This window comes from Pseudophryne corroboree, chromosome 6 (genome assembly GCF_028390025.1).
Source record: "Pseudophryne corroboree isolate aPseCor3 chromosome 6, aPseCor3.hap2, whole genome shotgun sequence".
NCBI lineage: Eukaryota > Metazoa > Chordata > Amphibia > Anura > Myobatrachidae > Pseudophryne > Pseudophryne corroboree.
Window position 1 is genome coordinate 23,279,963 of NC_086449.1, and position 22,934 is coordinate 23,302,896.

A 22,934-nucleotide genomic window follows, 5' to 3' on the forward strand; every position below is an offset into this window, starting at 1 on the left:
ACACGGCTGCGTAACCGAATCCAAAACCAAAACACAAAACCAGAAAAATTTCCAGTGCACATCACTAATTTTAATACTCACCTCTCCGGAGTCCAGCGTCGAAGCTGCAGCCACAGCCGTGGTGGAAAAAAAATCCCTTCCATAATGGCCGCTGCTCATGTGCATACAAATTTTGTCTCCGGAACATGGAGGAAGCCATGTTTCCGGAGACCTGTGCATGCGCAGTAAATTCTGGCTCAGTGCTGGAGCCTATGGCGCTGTGGAGAGGAGGGGGCCCATCCGTAGTGTGCACATGTTCCCACTCCTCTCTTAAGACACCCCTGGCTCCTGCCATATACCAATCAGAGTGCTGACAGCCATTCACTCTGTGGCTGCAGGCTGGGAGAATGCTGCATATAGAGAATGATGCACTATGATTGGTGGACAGCTCCAGATATCCACCAATCAGCATGATGACATCCATTCACTCAGTGGCTGAAGGCTGAGAGTCATATAGAGAATGCTGCTCTCTGATTGGTGGACAGCTCCAGACATCCACCAATCAACATGCTGACAGCCATTCACTCATCCATGCACTCTGATTGGTGGACAGCTCCAGACATCCACCAATCAGCATGCTGACAGCCATTCACTGTCTGAGTTCAGGCTGGAAAGCAGGTAGAGAATGCTGCACTCTGATTGATGGACAGCTCCAGCCATCCACCAATCAGCATGCTGACAACCATTCACTCAGTGGCTGCAGACTGGGAATCAGATAGAGAATGCTCTACTCTGATTGGTAGAAAGCTCCAGCCATCCACCAATCAGCATGCTGACAGCCAATCACTGGCTTCAGGCAGGAAAGCAGGTAGAGAATGCTGCACTCTTATTGGTAGACAGCTCCAGCCATCCAACAATCAGCATGCAACAGCCATTCACTGTCTTGCTGCAGACAGGAAAGCAGGTAGATAATGCTGATTGGCTGCTGTGATTGAGTGTAAATCACAATCTGATTGGCTGGGCAGCATTCTCTGCCTGACTCCCAATAGAAGTTCCAGAGATACTGTACCAGCCTGGGGGATCAGATGAATTGTGGGGCCCTGGGCAGATGCCCAGTTTGCCTATTCATTAAGATGGCCCTGGTCATGGGAATTTAGCTAAAGGTCCATACAACCAGGAGAGGGAAGCCTACTTCTGATGGACCTCTTGTACTGACCATGGGTTTAGTGCATGTGCAAATACTAATTATGTTATTTGCAGCAACAAGCGTAAAATTAATGGGCGGCACTGGTTTCTGCTTGTAGGAGCACGGACCCGCGCATTAGCCCTACGAATTATTGCATTAGCATAAGGTAGTACATTATGCTTCTTCAGCTGCCCCTAACTGCAGCCACATTCTATAGGGTTTACTTTCAACCCTATAGAAACTCATCTCCGATATGTGTCCAGTGTCCAGCTACGAGTCACGGATATCATGCCATCACGGTCAGCGTAACAGTGCAGTACTGCAGGGAGGAGACACAACGTGGGGCAGCTGACTGTGCTGTTTGCCAGATGGCAGAGGGTCATAGGGGAGCCCCCACAAACCTCAATCTGGCACTGGACGCCATTCTCTTCTGTTTTGTAGTTTCAAGTTAACACTGAGAACATAATACTTGGTTCCAGGAATAAGTCACCCCTGGACTCCAATGAGATTTTCCGATTCTAAGTCTGTCCGAAGTAAGACCCAGGAACGCCATTATGGGTCACGTCAATGCTGAGAACTTCAAAACCAGCATTCCTCCTGAAGAACAGTACCGAGTGCACAGAGTCTGGATATCCAGAGGTATACTAGATTGTTCTGTCTGTCCAAGCTGTATACTGCATACTCACATCTGAATTACTGTATCAGCGTGAACTGTGCCAAGTTCACCTGACATGACCAGTGAGTTTCGTAAATTTACAACAAATAAGTCCTGGATTTTTCCCTTGGTTCTTTGAGGTTTCTGGCAGAAGGTAATGCTGGAGGAATGCTCTGTGTTCGCCTTTTGACCGAGTTTTTAATAATTAAGAGACTTTCTGCAACCTGCAGTGAATTTAACATAGTCTCCCAAGTCCTGGTGTATAGAGAGGGTCTCTCTGTGTGCTGCACCAGTTTCACTGCCAACACTGGAAGCTCCTCACTAACCTCTGCTGCAGAAGATGTCTCCCATCACATTACCGGTCATTTTACTCTCTCTCTTCTCAGTATCCCTTGGAGAACATGCCACCATCAGTGTCCCCAATGGGGGACCATGGGGAGAATGGGGGCCAGTGGAGTGGTGTCCCTGCGGATATCACGCAAAGGGGTTCTCTGTAAAGGTGAGTGGAAAAAAATTCTAGAGGAATTTTATCAATATTGTGTAAAACCTATAATTATTCCTAAACAATAGATGTGTACAGGGTTTATACAGGTGAAACTCAGAAAATTAGAATATCGTGCAAAAGTTCATATATTTCAGTAATTCAATTTAAACGGTGAAACTGGTATATTATATAGACTCATTACATGCAAAGTGAGATATATCAAGCCTTTATTTGTTATAATTTTAATGATTGTGGCTTACGGCTTAAGAAACCCCCAAATCCAAAATCTCAGAAAATTTGAATATTGTGAAAAGATTCAATATTGTTGGCTCAAAGTGTCTCACCCTAATCAGCTAATTAATCCAAACACCTGCAAAGGGTTCCTGAGCCTTTAAATGGTCTCTCAGTCTGGTTCTGTACAATTCGCAATCATGGGGAAGATTGCTGACCTGACAGTTGTGCAGAAAACCATCATTGACACCCTCCACAAGGAGGGAAAGCCTCAAAAGGAAATTGCAAAAGAAGTTGGATGTTCTCAAAGTGCTGTATCAAAGCACATTAATAGAAAGTTAATTGGAAAGGAAAAGTGTGGAAGAAAAAGGTGCACAAGCAGCAGGGATGACCAAAGCCTGGAGAGGATTGTCAGGAAAAGGCCATTCAAAAGTGTTGTGGAGCTTCACAAGGAGTGGACTGAGGCTTGAGTTAGTGCATCAAGAGCCAACACACACAGACGGATCCTGGACATGGGCTTTAAATTAGAGATGAGCGCCTGAAATTTTTCGGGTTTTGTGTTTTGGTTTTGGGTTCGGTTCCGCGGCCGTGTTTTGGGTTCGAACGCGTTTTGGCAAAACCTCACCGAATTATTTTTGTCGGATTCGGGTGTGTTTTGGATTCGGGTGTTTTTTTCAAAAAACCCTAAAAAACAGCTTAAATCATAGAATTTGGGGGTAATTTTGATCCCAAAGTATTATTAACCTCAAAAAACATAATTTACACTCATTTTCAGCCTATTCTGAACACATCACACCTCACAATATTATTTTTAGTCCTAAAATTTGCACCGAGGTCGCTGTGTGAGTAAGATAAGCGACCCTAGTGGCCGACACAAACACCGGGCCCATCTAGGAGTGGCACTGCAGTGTCACGCAGGATGTCCCTTCCAAAAAACCCTCCCCAAACAGCACATGACGCAAAGAAAAAAAGAGGCGCAATGAGGTAGCTGTGTGAGTAAGATTAGCGACCCTAGTGGCCGACACAAACACCGGGCCCATCTAGGAGTGGCACTGCAGTGTCACGCAGGATGGCCCTTCCAAAAAACCCTCCCCAAACAGCACATGACGCAAAGAAAAAAAGAGGCGCAATGAGGTAGCTGACTGTGTGAGTAAGATTAGCGACCCTAGTGGCCGACACAAACACCGGGCACATCTAGGAGTGGCACTGCAGTGTCACGCAGGATGTCCCTTCCAAAAAACCCTCCCCAAACAGCACATGACGCAAAGAAAAAAAGAGGCGCAATGAGGTAGCTGTGTGAGTAAGATTAGCGACCCTAGTGGCCGACACAAACACCGGGCCCATCTAGGAGTGGCACTGCAGTGTCACGCAGGATGTCCCTTCCAAAAAACCCTCCCCAATCAGCACATGATGCAAAGAAAAAGAAAAGAAAAAAGAGGTGCAAGATGGAATTATCCTTGGGCCCTCCCACCCACCCTTATGTTGTATAAACAAAACAGGACATGCACACTTTAACCAACCCATCATTTCAGTGACAGGGTCTGCCACACGACTGTGACTGATATGACGGGTTGGTTTGGACCCCCCCCAAAAAAGAAGCAATTAATCTCTCCTTGCACAAACTGGCTCTACAGAGGCAAGATGTCCACCTCATCTTCACCCTCCGATATATCACCGTGTACATCCCCCTCCTCACAGATTATCAATTCGTCCCCACTGGAATCCACCATCTCAGCTCCCTGTGTACTTTGTGGAGGCAATTGCTGCTGGTCAATGTCTCCGCGGAGGAATTGATTATAATTCATTTTAATGAACATCATCTTCTCCACATTTTCTGGATGTAACCTCGTACGCCGATTGCTGACAAGGTGAGCGGCGGCACTAAACACTCTTTCGGAGTACACACTTGTGGGAGGGCAACTTAGGTAGAATAAAGCCAGTTTGTGCAAGGGCCTCCAAATTGCCTCTTTTTCCTGCCAGTATAAGTACGGACTGTGTGACGTGCCTACTTGGATGCGGTCACTCATATAATCCTCCACCATTCTATCAATGTTGAGAGAATCATATGCAGTGACAGTAGACGACATGTCCGTAATCGTTGTCAGGTCCTTCAGTCCGGACCAGATGTCAGCATCAGCAGTCGCTCCAGACTGCCCTGCATCACCGCCAGCGGGTGGGCTCGGAATTCTGAGCCTTTTCCTCGCACCCCCAGTTGCGGGAGAATGTGAAGGAGGAGATGTTGACAGGTCGCGTTCCGCTTGACTTGACAATTTTGTCACCAGCAGGTCTTTCAACCCCAGCAGACCTGTGTCTGCCGGAAAGAGAGATCCAAGGTAGGCTTTAAATCTAGGATCGAGCACGGTGGCCAAAATGTAGTGCTCTGATTTCAACAGATTGACCACCCGTGAATCCTTGTTAAGCGAATTAAGGGCTGCATCCACAAGTCCCACATGCCTAGCGGAATCGCTCCGTGTTAGCTCCTTCTTCAATGCCTCCAGCTTCTTCTGCAAAAGCCTGATGAGGGGAATGACCTGACTCAGGCTGGCAGTGTCTGAACTGACTTCACGTGTGGCAAGTTCAAAGGGCATCAGAACCTTGCACAACGTTGAAATCATTCTCCACTGCACTTGAGACAGGTGCATTCCACCTACTATATCGTGCTCAATTGTATAGGCTTGAATGGCCTTTTGCTGCTCCTCCAACCTCTGAAGCATATAGAGGGTTGAATTCCACCTCGTTACCACTTCTTGCTTCAGATGATGGCAGGGCAGGTTCAGTAGTTTTTGGTGGTGCTCCAGTTTTCTGTACGTGGTGCCTGTACGCCGAAAGTGTCCCGCAATTCTTCTGGCCACCGACAGCATCTCTTGCACGCCCCTGTCGTTTTTTAAAAAATTCTGCACCACCAAATTCAAGGTATGTGCAAAACATGGGACGTGCTGGAATTGGCCCAGATTTAATGCACACACAATATTGCTGGCGTTGTCCGATGCCACAAATCCACAGGAGAGTCCAATTGGGGTAAGCCATTCCGCGATGATCTTCCTCAGTTGCCGTAAGAGGTTTTCAGCTGTGTGCGTATTCTGGAAAGCGGTGATACAAAGCGTAGCCTGCCTAGGAAAGAGTTGGCGTTTGCGAGATGCTGCTACTGGTGCCGCCGCTGCTGTTCTTGCGGCGGGAGTCCATACATCTACCCAGTGGGCTGTCACAGTCATATAGTCCTGACCCTGCCCTGCTCCACTTGTCCACATGTCCGTGGTTAAGTGGACATTGGGTACAGCTGCATTTTTTAGGACACTGGTGACTCTTTTTCTGAGGTCTGTGTACATTTTCGGTATCGCCTGCCTAGAGAAATGGAACCTAGATGGTATTTGGTACCGGGGACACAGTACCTCCAACAAGTCTCTAGTTGGCTCTGCAGTAATGATGGATACCGGAACCACGTTTCTCACCACCCAGGATGCCAAGGCCTCAGTTATCCGCTTTGCAGTAGGATGACTGCTGTGATATTTCATCTTCCTCGCAAAGGACTGTTGAACAGTCAATTGCTTACTGGAAGTAGTACAAGTGGGCTTACGACTTCCCCTCTGGGATGACCATCGACTCCCAGCGGCAACAACAGCAGCGCCAGCAGCAGTAGGCGTTACACGCAAGGATGCATCGGAGGAATCCCAGGCAGGAGAGGACTCGTCAGACTTGCCAGTGACATGGCCTGCAGGACTATTGGCATTCCTGGGGAAGGAGGAAATTGACACTGAGGGAGTTGGTGGGGTGGTTTGCGTGAGCTTGGTTACAAGAGGAAGGGATTTACTGGTCAGTGGACTGCTTCCGCTGTCACCCAAAGTTTTTGAACTTGTCACTGACTTATTATGAATGCGCTGCAGGTGACGTATAAGGGAGGATGTTCCGAGGTGGTTAACGTCCTTACCCCTACTTATTACAGCTTGACAAAGGGAACACACGGCTTGACACCTGTTGTCCGCATTTCTGGTGAAATACCTCCACACCGAAGAGCTGATTTTTTTGGTATTTTCACCTGGCATGTCAACGGCCATATTCCTCCCACGGACAACAGGTGTCTCCCCGGGTGCCTGACTTAAACAAACCACCTCACCATCAGAATCCTCCTGGTCAATTTCCTCCCCAGCGCCAGCAACACCCATATCCTCCTCATCCTGGTGTACTTCAACACTGACATCTTCAATCTGACTATCAGGAACTGGACTGCGGGTGCTCCTTCCAGCACTTGCAGGGGGCGTGCAAATGGTGGAAGGCGCATGCTCTTCACCTCCAGTGTTGGGAAGGTCAGGCATCGCAACCGACACAATTGGACTCTCCTTGTGGATTTGGGATTTCGAAGAACGCACAGTTCTTTGCGGTGCTTTTGCCAGCTTGAGTCTTTTCAGTTTTCTAGCGAGAGGCTGAGTGCTTCCATCCTCATGTGAAGCTGAACCACTAGCCATGAACATAGGCCAGGGCCTCAGCCGTTCCTTGCCACTCCGTGTGGTAAATGGCATATTGGCAAGTTTACGCTTCTCCTCCGACAATTTTATTTTAGGTTTTGGAGTCCTTTTTTTTCTGATATTTGGTGTTTTGGATTTGACATGCTCTGTACTATAACATTGGGCATCGGCCTTGGCAGACGACGTTGCTGGCATTTCATCGTCTCGGCCATGACTAGTGGCAGCAGCTTCAGCACGAGGTGGAAGTGGATCTTGATCTTTCCCTAATTTTGGAACCTCAACTTTTTTGTTCTCCATATTTTATAGGCAGAACTAAAAGGCACCTCAGGTAAACAATGGAGATGGATGGATTGGATACTAGTATTGGATACCTGCCGACTGCCGACACAGAGGTAGCCACAGCCGTGAACTACCGCACTGTACACTGGTTGATAAAGAGATAGTAGTATACTCGTAACAACTAGTATGACACTATGACGACGGTATAAAGAATGAAAAAAAAACCATGGTTAGGTGGTATATATTATAATAATAATACAATTATGGATGGACGGACTGCCTGCCGACTGCCGACACAGAGGTAGCCACAGCCGTGAACTACCGCACTGTACACTGGTTGATAAAGAGATAGTAGTATACTCGTAACAACTAGTATGACACTATGACGACGGTATAAAGAATGAAAAAAAAACCACGGTTAGGTGGTATATATTATAATAATAATACAATTATGGATGGACGGACTGCCTGCCGACTGCCGACACAGAGGTAGCCACAGCCGTGAACTACCGCACTGTACACTGGTTGATAAAGAGATAGTAGTATACTCGTAACAACTAGTATGACACTATGACGACGGTATAAAGAATGAAAAAAAAACCACGGTTAGGTGGTATATATTATAATAATAATACAATTATGGATGGACGGACTGCCTGCCGACTGCCGACACAGAGGTAGCCACAGCCGTGAACTACCGCACTGTACACTGGTTGATAAAGAGATAGTAGTATACTCGTAACAACTAGTATGACACTATGACGACGGTATAAAGAATGAAAAAAAAACCACGGTTAGGTGGTATATATTATAATAATAATACAATTATGGATGGACGGACTGCCTGCCGACTGCCGACACAGAGGTAGCCACAGCCGTGAACTACCGCACTGTACACTGGTTGATAAAGAGATAGTAGTATACTCGTAACAACTAGTATGACACTATGACGACGGTATAAAGAATGAAAAAAAAACCACGGTTAGGTGGTATATATTATAATAATAATACAATTATGGATGGACGGACTGCCTGCCGACTGCCGACACAGAGGTAGCCACAGCCGTGAACTACCGCACTGTACACTGGTTGATAAAGAGATAGTAGTATACTCGTAACAACTAGTATGACACTATGACGACGGTATAAAGAATGAAAAAAAAACCACGGTTAGGTGGTATATATTATAATAATAATACAATTATGGATGGACGGACTGCCTGCCGACTGCCGACACAGAGGTAGCCACAGCCGTGAACTACCGCACTGTACACTGGTTGATAAAGAGATAGTAGTATACTCGTAACAACTAGTATGACACTATGACGACGGTATAAAGAATGAAAAAAAAACCACGGTTAGGTGGTATATATTATAATAATAATACAATTATGGATGGACGGACTGCCTGCCGACTGCCGACACAGAGGTAGCCACAGCCGTGAACTACCGCACTGTACACTGGTTGATAAAGAGATAGTAGTATACTCGTAACAACTAGTATGACACTATGACGACGGTATAAAGAATGAAAAAAAAACCACGGTTAGGTGGTATATATTATAATAATAATACAATTATGGATGGACGGACTGCCTGCCGACTGCCGACACAGAGGTAGCCACAGCCGTGAACTACCGCACTGTACACTGGTTGATAAAGAGATAGTAGTATACTCGTAACAACTAGTATGACACTATGACGACGGTATAAAGAATGAAAAAAAAACCACGGTTAGGTGGTATATATTATAATAATAATACAATTATGGATGGACGGACTGCCTGCCAACTGCCGACACAGAGGTAGCCACAGCCGTGAACTACCGCACTGTACACTGGTTGATAAAGAGATAGTAGTATACTCGTAACAACTAGTATGACACTATGACGACGGTATAAAGAAAGAAAAAAAAATACCACGGTTAGGTGGTATATATTGTAATACAATTATGGATGGACGGACTGCCTGCCGAGTTCCGACTGCCGACACAGAGGTAGCCACAGCCGTGAACTACCGCACTGTACTGTGTCTGCTGCTAATATAGACTGGTTGATAAAGAGATAGTATACAATACATACAACAATATACTACTATACTGGTGGTCAGGCACTGGTCACCACTAGTCACACTGGCAGTGGCACTCCTGCAGCAAAAGTGTGCACTGTTTAATTTTAAATTAATATAATATTATGTACTCCTGGGGGCTCCTGCTATAACAACCTGCAGTGCTCCCCAGTCTCCCCCACAATTATTATAAGCTTTGCCTTTTATACATTGATGTGCAGCACACTGGGCTGAGCTGAGTGCACACAGACTGAGTCACACTGTGTGACTGGCTGCTGCTGTGTATCGTTTTTTTTCAGGCAGAGAACGGATATAGCAGAGAACGGATATATTAAAATAAATAAAAGTTAACTAACAACAACTGCACTGGTCACTGTGGTAAACTCTGTCTGACTCTGCACAATCTCTCTCTCTCTTCTAATCTAATTTCTAATGGAGAGGACGCCAGCCACGTCCTCTCCCTATCAATCTCAATGCACGTGTGAAAATGGCGGCGACGCGCGGCTCCTTATATAGAATCCGAGTCTCGCGAGAATCCGACAGCGTCATGATGACGTTCGGGCGCGCTCGGGTTAACCGAGCAAGGCGGGAGGATCCGAGTCTGCTCGGACCCGTGAAAAAAACATGAAGTTCGTGCGGGTTCGGTTTCAGAGAAACCGAACCCGCTCATCTCTACTTTAAATATCGTATTACTCTTGTCAAGCTGCTCATGAACAACAAACAACATCAGAAGCGTCTTACTGGGCTAAAGAAAAATAGAACTGGTCTGTTGCTCAGTGGTCCAAAGTCCCCTTTTCTGATGAGAGCAAATATTGCATCTCATTTGGAAATCAAGGTCCCAGAGTATGGAGGAAGATTGGAGAGGCACACAATCCAAAATACTTACAGTATAGTCCAGTGTGAAGTTTCCACAGTCTGTGTTTATTTGGGGAGCCATGTCATCTGTTGGTGATGGTCCACTGTGCTTTATTAAGTCCAGAGTCAATGCAGCTGTCTACCAGGACATTTTAGAGCACTTCATGCTTCCTTCAGCAGACAATCTTTATGGAGATGCTGACTTCATTTTCCAGCAGGACTTGGCACCTGCCCACACTGACAGAAGTACTAAAACCTGGTTCAATGACCATGGGATTACTGTGATGAATTGGCCAGCAAACTCGCCTAACCTGAACCCCATAGAGAATCTGTGGGGTATTGCCAAGAGAAAGATCAGGGACATGAGATCGAACAATGCAGAAGAGCTGAAGGCCGCTATTGAAGCATCCGGGTCTTCCATAACACCTCAGCAGTGCCACAGGCTGATAGAATCCATGCAACGCCGTATTGAGGCAGTAATTCATGCAAAAGGGGCCCAAACCAAGCACTGAGTACACATGCATGATTATACTTTTCAGAGGGCTGACAGTTCTGTATTTAAAATCCTTTTTTTATTGATTTTATGTAATATTCTAATTTTCTGAGATTTTGGATTTGGGGTTTTCTTAAGCTGTAAACTGCAATGCTCAAAATTATAACACACTGTATAAAGGCTTGAAATATCTCACTTTGTATGTAATGAGTCTATATAAAACAGTATATAATTTTCACCTTTTAAGTTGAATTACTGAAATAAATGAACTTTGGCACGATATTCTAATTTTCTGAGTTTCACCTGTACTGTACTTTTAATTTATACTGGTACACCCGCACACCTACCCTACTCCCACCTGTACTACTCACACTGGTACACCCTCACACCTCCCCTACTCACACCTGTACTACTCACACTGGTACACCCTCACACCTATCCTACTCCCACCTGTACTACTCACACTGGTACACCCTCACACCTACCCTACTCCCACCTGTACTACTCACACTGGTACACCCTCCCACCTACCCTACTCCCACCTGTACTACTCACACTGGTACACCCTCACACCTACCCTACTCCCACCTGTACTACTCACACTGGTACACACTCACACCTCCCCTACTCCCACCTGTACTACTCACACTGGTACACCCTCACACCTATCCTACTCCCACCTGTACTACTCACACTGGTACACCCTCACACCTACCCTACTCCCACCTGTACTACTCAAACTGGTACACCCTCATACCTACCGTATTCCCACATATACTACTCAGACTGGTACACTCTCATACCTACCCTACTCCCACCTGTAGTACTCACACTAATACACCGTCATACCTCCCCTACTCCCACCTGTACTACTCACACTAATACACCCTCACACCTCCCCTACTCTCACCTTTACTACTTACACTAATGCCCCCTCACACCTACCCTACTCCAACTTGTACTACTCATACTGGTACACCCTCACACCTCCCCTACTCCCACTGATACTACTCACACTGGTACACCCTCACACATACCCTACTACCACCTGTACTACTCACATTGGTACACCATCACACCTACCCAACTCCCACCTGTACTACTCACACTGGTACACCCTCACACCTATCCTACTCCCACTTTTACTACTCAACTGGTACACCCTCACACCTACCCAACTCCCACATATAGCAATCATACTAGTACACTCTCACACTTACCCTACTCCCACCTGTACTACTCACACTGTTACACACTCACACCTACCCTACTCCCACATGTACTACTCACAGTGGTACACCCTCAATCCTACCCTATTCCCACCTGTACTACTCACACTGGTACACCATCACACCTCCGCTACACCAACCTGTACTACTCACACTGGTACACCCTCACACCTTCCCTACTCCAACTTTTACTACTCACACTGGTACACCAATACACCTCCCCTACTCCCACCTGTACTACTCACACTGGTACACCCTCACACCTATCCTACTTCCACCTGTACTACTCACACTGGTACACCCTCACACTCCCCCTACTCCAACCTGTACTACTCACATTGGTACACCCTCACACCTACCCTACTCCCACATATACTACTCACACTGGTACACTCTCACACCTACCCTACTCCCACCTGTACTACTCACACTGTACACTCTCACACCTACCCTACTCCCACATGTACTAATCACACTGGTACACCCTCACACCTCCCCTACTCCAACCTGTACTGCTCACACCGGTACACAATAATACCTCCCCTACTCCCACCTGTACTTCTCACACTAAAACACCCTCACACCTACCCTACTCCCACCTGTACTACTCACACTAATACACCCTCACACCAACCCTACTCCCTCCTGTACTACTCACTCTAATGCACCCTCACACCTACTCTACTCCCATCTGTACTATTCACACTGGTTCACCCTCACACCTACCCTACTCCCAACTATACTACCCATACTGGTACACCCTCACACCTCCCCTGCTCCCACCTGTACCACTCACACTAATACACCCTCACACCTCCCCGTCTCCCACCTGTACTACTCACACTAATACACCCTCACACCTCCCCTACTCCCACCTGTACTACTCACTCTAATACACCCTCACACCTACCCTACTCCCACCTGTACTACTCACACTGGTTCACCCTCACACCTACCCTATTCCCACCTGTACTACCCACACTGGTACACCCTCATACCTCCCCTACTCCCACCTGTACTACTTACACTGGTACACCCTCAAACATTCCCTACTCCCACCTGTACTACTCAAACTAATACACCCTCACACCTACCCTACTCCCACCTGTACTACTCACACTGGCACACCCTCACACCTACCCTACTTCCACCTGTACTACCCATACTGGAACACCATCATACGTCCCCTACTCCCACCTGTACTACTCACACTTGTACACCCTGACACCTGCCCTACACCAACCTGTATAACTCACACTGGTACACCAATTAACCTCCCCTACTCCCACCTGTAATACTAACACTGGTACACCCTCACACCTGCCCTACACCCACCTGTACTACTCACACTGGTACACCCTCACACCTCCCCTACTCCAACCTGTACTACTCATACTGGTACACCATCACACCTACCCTACTCCCACCTGTACTACTCAAACTGTTACACCCTCATACCTACCCTACTCCCACATATACTACTCACACTGGTACACTCTCCAACCTACCCTACTCCCATATATACTACTCACACTGGTACACCCTCACACCTACCCTACTACCATCTGTACTACTCACATTGGTACATACTCACACTTCCCCTACTACCACTTGTACTACTTAAACTGGTACACCCTCACACCTACCCTACTCCCACATGTACTACTCACAGTGGTACACCATCACATCTCCGCTACTCCAACCTGTACTACTCATACTCCAACCTGTATTTCTCACACTGGTACACCAATTAACCTCCCCTACTCCCACCTGTAATACTCACACTGGTACACCCTCACACCTCCCCTACTCCAACCTGTACAGCTCACACTGGTACACCATCACACCTAACCTACTCCCACCTGTACTACTCAAACTGGTGCACCCTCATACATACCCTACTTCCACATATACTACTCACACTGGTACACTCTCACACCTACCCTACTCCCACCTGTACTACTCACACTGGTACACTCTCACACCAACCCTACTCCAACCTGTACTACTCACACTGGCACACCCTCACACCTACCCTACTTCCACCTGTACTACTCACACCGGTACACCCTCACACCTCCCTTACTCCCACCTGTACTTCTCACACTAATACACTTTCACAACTACCCTTCTCCCACCTGTACTACTCACACTGGTACACCCTCACACCTCCCCTACTCCCACCTGTACTACTCACACTGGTGCACCCTCACACCTAACCTACTACCACCTGTACTACTCACACTAAAACACCCTAACACCTCCCCTACTCCCACCTGTACTACTCACACTAATGCACCCTCACACCTACCCAACTCCCACCTGTACTACTCACACTAATACACCCTCACACCTACCTTACTCCCACCTGTACTACTCACACTGGCACACCCTCACACCTACCCTACTTCCATCTGTACTACCCATACTAGTACACCATCATACCTCCTCTACTCCCACCTGTACTACTCACACTGGTACACCTTCACACCTCCCCTATTCCAACCTGTACTACTCACACTGGTACACCCTCACACCTACCCTACTCCAAACTGTATTACTCACACTGGTACACCAATTAACCTCCCCTACTCCAACCTGTAATACTCACACTGGTACACCCTCACACCTACCCTACTCCCACCTGTACTACTCACACTAATGCACCCTCACACCTACCCTACTCCCACCTGCACTACTCACACTAATACACCCTCACACCTACCCTACTCCCACCTGTAATACTCACACTGGCACACCCTCACACCTACCCTACTCCCACATAAACTACTCACCCTGATACACTCTCACACCTACCCTACTCCCACCTTTGCTACTCACACTGGTACACCCTCACACCTACCCTACTCCCACCTGTACTACTCACACTGGTACACCCTCACACCTACCCTACTCCCACCTGTACTACTCACACTGGTACACCCTCACACCTACCCTACTCCCACATGTACTACTCACAGTGGTACACCCTCACTCCTACTCTATTCCCACCTGTACTATTCACACTGGTACACCCTCACACCTCTGCTACTCCAACCTGTACTACTCACACTGGTACACCCTCACACCTGCCCTACTCCTACCTATACTACTCACACTGGTACACCCTGACTCCTGCCCTACTCCAACCTGTATTACTCACACTGGTACACCAATTAACCTCCCCTACTCCCACCTGTACTACTCACACTGGTACACCCTCACACCTGCCCTACTCCTACCTATACTACTCACACTGGTACACCCTGACTCCTGCCCTACTCCAACCTGTATTACTGACACTGGTACACCAATTAACCTCCCCTACTCCCACCTGTAATACTCACACTGGTAAACCCTCACACCTACCCTACTCCCACCAGTACTACTCACACTGGAACACCCTCACACCTCCCCTACTCCAACCTGTACTACTCACACTGGTACACCATCACACCTACCCTACTCCCACCTATACTACTCAATCTGGTACACCCTCATGCCTACCCTACTCCCACATAAACTACTCACCCTGATACACCCTCACACCTACCCTTCTCCCACCTTTGCTACTCACACTGGTACACCCTCACACCTACCCTACTACCACCTGTACTACTCACATTGGTACACACTCACACTTCCTCTATTCCCACCTGTACTACTCACACTGGTACACACTCACACCTACTCTACTACCACATGTACTACTCACAGTGGTACAACCTCATTCCTACCCTATTCCCACCTGTACTATTCACACTGGTACACCCTCACACCTCCGCTACTCCAACCTGTACTACTCACACTGGTACACCCTCACACCTGCCCTACTCCAACCTGTATTACTCACACTGGTACACCAATTAACCTCCCCTACTCCCACCTGTAATACTCACACTGGTACACCCTCACACCTACCCTACTCCCACCTGTACTTCTCACACTAATGCACCCTCACACCTACCCAACTCCCACCTGTACTACTCACACTAATACACCCTCACACCTACCCTACTCCCACATAAACTACTCACCCTGATACACTCTCACACCTACCCTACTCCCACCTTTGCTACTCACACTGGTACACCCTCACACCTACCCTACTCCCACCTGTACTACTCACACTGGTACACCCTCACACCTACCCTACTCCCACCTGTACTACTCACACTGGTACACCCTCACACCTACCCTACTCCCACATGTACTACTCACAGTGGTACACCCTCACTCCTACTCTATTCCCACCTGTACTATTCACACTGGTACACCCTCACACCTCTGCTACTCCAACCTGTACTACTCACACTGGTACACCCTCACACCTGCCCTACTCCTACCTATACTACTCACACTGGTACACCCTGACTCCTGCCCTACTCCAACCTGTATTACTCACACTGGTACACCAATTAACCTCACCTACTCCCACCTGTACTACTCACACTGGTACACCCTCACACCTGCCCTACTCCTACCTATACTACTCACACTGGTACACCCTGACTCCTGCCCTACTCCAACCTGTATTACTCACACTGGTACACCAATTAACCTCCCCTACTCCCACCTGTAATACTCACACTGGTAAACCCTCACACCTACCCTACTCCCACCTGTACTACTCACACTGGAACACCCTCACACCTCCCTTACTCCAACCTGTACTACTCACACTGGTACACCATCACACCTACCCTACTCCCACCTATACTACTCAATCTGGTACACCCTCATGCCTACCCTACTCCCACATAAACTACTCACCCTGATACACCCTCACACCTACCCTACTCCCACCTTTGCTACTCACACTGGTACACCCTCACACCTACCCTACTACCACCTGTACTACTCACATTGGTACACACTCACACTTCCCCTATTCCCACCTGTACTACTCACACTGGTACACACTCACACCTACTCTACTACCACATGTACTACTCACAGTGGTACAACCTCATTCCTACCCTATTCCCACCTGTACTATTCACACTGGTACACCCTCACACCTCCGCTACTCCAACCTGTACTACTCACACTGGTACACCCTCACACCTGCCCTACTCCAACCTGTATTACTCACACTTGTACACCAATTAACCTAACCGACTCCCACCTGTACTACTCTCACTGGTACACCCTCACACCTCCCCTACTCCAACCTGTACTTCTCAAACTAGTACACTCTCATACCTACCAAACTCCCACATTTACTACTCACACTGGTACACTCACACATCTACCCTACTCCCACCTGTACTACTCACACTGGTACACAATTACACCTACCCTACTCCCACCTGTACTACCTATACTGGTACACCCTCACACCTCCCCTGTTCCCACCTGTACTACTCACACTAATACACCCGCACACCTCCCCTACTTCAACCTGTACTATTCACACTAATGCCCCCTCACACCTACCCTACTCCAACCTGTACTACTCACACTAATACACCCTCACACCTCCCCTACTCCCACCTGTACTACTCCCACTGGAACACCCTCACACCTACCTTATTCCCACCTGTAGTACTCACACTGGTACACCCTCATACCTACCCTACTCCCACCTGTACTACTCACAATTTTACACCCTCACACCTCCCCTACTCCAACCTGTACTACTCACAATGGTACAACAATACACCTCCCCTACTCCCACCTGTGCTATTCATACTAGTACACCTCACACCTACCCTACTCCCACCTGTACTACTCACACTGGTACACCCTCACACCTACCCTACTCCCAGCTGTACTACTCACACTGGTACACCCTCACACCTACCCTACTCCCTCCTGTACTACTCACACTGGTACACCCTCACACCTACCCTACTCCCTCCTGTACTACTCACACTGGTACATCCTCACACCTAACCTATTCCCACCTGTACTACTCACACTGGTACACCATCACACCTACCCTACTCCCACCTTTACCACTTACACTGGTACACCCTCACACCTACGAAACTCCCAACTATATATCTCACACTGGTATATCCTCACACCTCTCCTACTCCCAACTATACTACTCACAGTGGTACACCCTCACACCTTCCCTACTCCCACCTGTACTACTCCGACTGGTACACTCTCACACTTCCCCTACTCCCACCTGTACTACTCACACTAGTACACCCTCACACCAACCCTACTCCCACATGTACTTCTCACAGTGGTACCCCCTCACACCTCCGCTACTCCCATCTGTACTACTCACACTGGTACACCCTCACACCTACCCTACTCCCACCTTTACTACTCACACTGGTACACCATCACACCTACCCTACTACCACCTGTACTACTCACACTGGTACACCCTCACACCTACCCTACTCCCACCTTTACTACTCACACTGGTACACCATCACACCTCCCCTACTCCCACCTGTAATACTCAAACTGGTATAGCCTCATAACTACCCTACTCCCACATACACTATTCACACTGGTACACCCTCACAACTCCCCTGTTACCACCTGTACTTCTCATACTTTTTACACCCTCACCCCTCCCCTACTGCCACCTGTACTACTCACACTAATACACCCTCACACCTCCACTACTCTCACCTTTACTACTCACACTAATGCCCCCTCATACCTACCCTACTCCAACCTGTACTACTCACACTGGAACACCCTCACACCTACCTTACTCCCACCTGTACTACTCATACTGGTACACCCTCACACCTCTCCTACTCCCATCTGTACTACTTCCACTGGTACAGCCTCACACCTCCCCTACTCCAATCTGTACTACTCACACTGGTACACCAATACACCTCCCCTACTCCCACCTGTACTATTCACACTGGTACACCTTCATACCTCCCCTACTCCCACCTGTACTACTCGCACTGGTACATCCTCACACCTACCCTATTCCCACCTGTACTACTCACACTGGTACACTATCACACCTACCCTACTCCCACCTTTACCACTTTCACTGGTACACCCTCACACCTACCCTACTCCCACCTGTACTACTCACACTGGTACACCCTTACACCTTCCCTACTCCAACCTGTACTACTCACACTGGTACACCCTCACACCTGCCCTACTCCAACCTGTATTACTCACACTGCTACACCAATTAACCTCCCCTACTCCCACCTGTACTACTCACACTGGTACACTCTCACACCTACCCTACTTCCACATGTACTACTCACACTGGTACACCCTCACACCTACCCTACTACCACCTGTACTAATCACATTGGTACACACTCACACTTCCCCTACTCCCACCTGTACTACTCACACTGGTACACCCTCACACCTACCCTACTCCCACATGTACTACTCACACTAGTACACCCTCACTCCTACCCTATTCCCACCTGTACTACTCACAATGGTACACCCTCACACCTCCGCTACTACAAACCTGTACTACTCACACTAGTACACCCTCAAACCTCCCCTACTCCCACCTGTACTACCCATACTGGTACACCCTCACACCTCCCCTACTCCAACCTGTACTACTCACACTCGTACACCATCACACCTACCTTACTCCCACCTGTACTACTCAAACTGGTACACCCTCATACCTACCCTATTCCCACATATACTATTCAGACTGGTACACTCTCATACCTACCCTACTCCCACCTGTAGTACTCACACTAATACACCGTCACACCTCCCCTACTCCCACCTGTACTACTCACACTAATACACCCTCACACCTCCCCTACTCTCACCTGTACTACTCACACTAATGCCCCCTCACACCTACCCTACTCCAACTTGTACTACTCATACTGGTACACCCTCACACCTCCCCTACTCCCACCGATACTACTCACACTGGTACACCCTCACACATACCCTACTACCACCTGTACTACTCACATTGGTACACCATCACACCTACCCAACTCCCACCTGTACTACTCACACTGGTACACCCTCACACCTATCCTACTCCCACCTGTACTACTCAACTGGTACACCCTCACACCTACCCAACTCCCACATATAGTACTCATACTAGTACACTCTCACACTTACCCTACTCCCACCTGTACTACTCACACTGTTACACACTCACACCTACCCTACTCCCACATGTACTACTCACAGTGGTACACCCTCAATCCTACCCTATTCCCACCTGTACTACTCACACTGGTACACCATCACACCTCCGCTACACCAACCTGTACTACTCACGCTGGTACACCCTCACACCTTCCCTACTCCAACTTTTACTACTCACACTGGTACACCAATACAACTCCCCTACTCCCACCTGTACTACTCACACTGGTACACCCTCACACCTATCCTACTACAACCTGTACTACTCACACTGGTACACCCTCACACTTCCCCTACTCCAACCTGTACTACTCACATTGGTACACCCTCACACCTACCCTACTCCCACATATACTACTCACACTGGTACACTCTCACACCTACCCTACTCCCACCTGTACTACTCACACTGTACACTCTCACACCTACCCTACTCCCACATGTACTACTCACACTGGTACACCCTCACACCTCCCCTACTCCAACCTGTATTACTAACACTGGTACACAATAATACCTCCCCTACTCCCACCTGTACTTCTCACACTAAAACACCCTCACACCTACCCTACTCCCACCTGTACTACTCACACTAATACACCCTCACACCAACCCTACTCCCTCCTGTACTACTCACTCTAATGCACCATCACACCTACTCTACTCCCACCTGTACTATTCACACTGGTTCACCCTCACACCTACCCTACTCCCAACTATACTACTCATACTGGTACACCCTCACACCTCCCCTGCTCCCACCTGTACCACTCACACTAATACACCCTCACACCTCCCCTTCTCCCACCTGTACTACTCACACTAATACACCCTCACACCTCCCCTACTCCCACCTGTACTACTCACTCTAATACACCCTCACACCTACCCTACTCCCACCTGTACTACTCACACTGGTTCACCCTCACACCTACCCTATTCCCACCTGTACTACCCACACTGGTACACCCTCATACCTCCCCTACTCCAACCTGTACTACTTACACTGGTACACCCTCATACATTCCCTACTCCCACCTGTACTACTCAAACTAATACACCCTCACACCTACCCTACTCCCACCTGTACTACTCACACTGGCACACCCTCACACCTACCCTACTTCCACCTGTGCTACCCATACTGGAACACCATCATACGTCCCCTACTCCCACCTGTACTACTCACACTGGTACACCCTGACACCTGCCCTACTCCAACCTGTATAAATCACACTGGTACACCAATTAACCTCCCCTACTCCCACCTGTAATACTAACACTGGTACACCCTCACACCTACCCTACACCCACCTGTACTACTCACACTGGTACACCCTCACACCTCCCCTACTCCAACCTGTACTACTCACACTGGTACACCATCACACCTACCCTACTCCCACCTGTACTACTCAAACTGTTACACCCTCATACCTACCCTACTCCCACATATACTACTCACACTTTTACACTCTCCAACCTACCCTACTCCCATCTATACTACTCATACTGGTACACCCTCACACCTACCCTACTACCATCTGTACTACTCACATTGGTACATACTCACACTTCCCCTACTCCCACTTGTACTACTTAAACTGGTACACCCTCACACCTACCCTACTCCCACATGTACTACTCACAGTGGTACACCATCACATCTCCGCTACTCCAACCTGTACTACTCATACTCCAACCTGTATTTCTCACACTGGTACACCAATTAACCTCCCCTACTCCCACCTGTAATACTCACACTTGTACACCCTCACACCTCCCCTACTCCAACCTGTACAGCTCACACTGGTACACCATCACACCTAACCTACTCCCACCTGTACTACTCAAACTGGTGCACCCTCATACCTACCCTACTTCCACATATACTACTCACACTGGTACACTCTCACACCTACCCTACTCCCACCTGTACTACTCACACTGGTACACTCTCACACCAACCCTACTCCAACCTGTACTACTCACACTGGCACACCCTCACACCAACCCTACTTCCACCTGTACTACTCACACCGGTACACCCTCACACCTCACTTACTCCCACCTGTACTTCTCACACTAATACACTTTCACAACTACCCTTCTCCCACCTGTACTACTCACACTGGTACACCCTCACACCTCCCCTACTCCCACCTGTACTACTCACACTGGTGCACCCTCACACCTAACCTACTACCACCTGTACTACTCACACTAAAACACCTTCACACCTCCCCTACTCCCACCTGTACTACTTACACTAATGCACCCTCACACCTACCCAACTCCCACCTGTACTACTCACACTAATACACCCTCACACCTACCCTACTCCCACCTGTACTACTCACACTGGCACACCCTCACACCTACCCTACTTCCATCTGTACTACCCATACTAGTACACCATCATACCTCCTCTACTCCCACCTGTACTACTCACACTGGTACACCTTCACACCTCCCCTATTCCAACCTGTACTACTCACACTGGTACACCCTCACACCTGCCCTACTTCAACCTGTATTACTCACACTGGTACACCAATTAACCTCCCCTACTCCCACCTGTAATACTCACACTGGTACACCCTCACACCTACCCTACTCCCACCTGTACTACTCACACTAATGCACCCTCACACCTACCCTACTCCCACCTGTACTACTCACACTGGCACACCCTCACACCTACCCTACTCCCACATAAACTACTCACCCTGATACACTCTCACACCTACCCTACTCCCACCTTTGCTACTCACACTGGTACACCCTCACACCTACCCTACTCCCACCTGTACTACTCACACTGGTACACCCTCACACCTACCCTACTCCCACCTGTACTACTCTCACTGGTACACCCTCACACCTACCCTACTCCCACATGTACTACTCACAGTGGTACACCCT

General features: G+C 48.3%; 1 protein-coding gene across 1 annotated transcript in view; it reads left to right on the top strand.

Annotated features, from left to right (window-relative positions):
- The first annotated feature begins 1,960 nt into the window (after window positions 1-1,960).
- Window positions 1,961-22,934, top strand: part of LOC134935911 (vitelline membrane outer layer protein 1-like) — a 45,835-nt gene continuing 24,861 nt past the window's right edge. Inside the window, exon 1 of the mRNA XM_063930763.1 lies at window positions 1,961-2,319. Coding sequence (XP_063786833.1) covers window positions 2,161-2,319 — 159 coding nt within the window. The 5' untranslated portion in view covers window positions 1,961-2,160. The remainder of the gene's footprint in view (window positions 2,320-22,934) is intronic.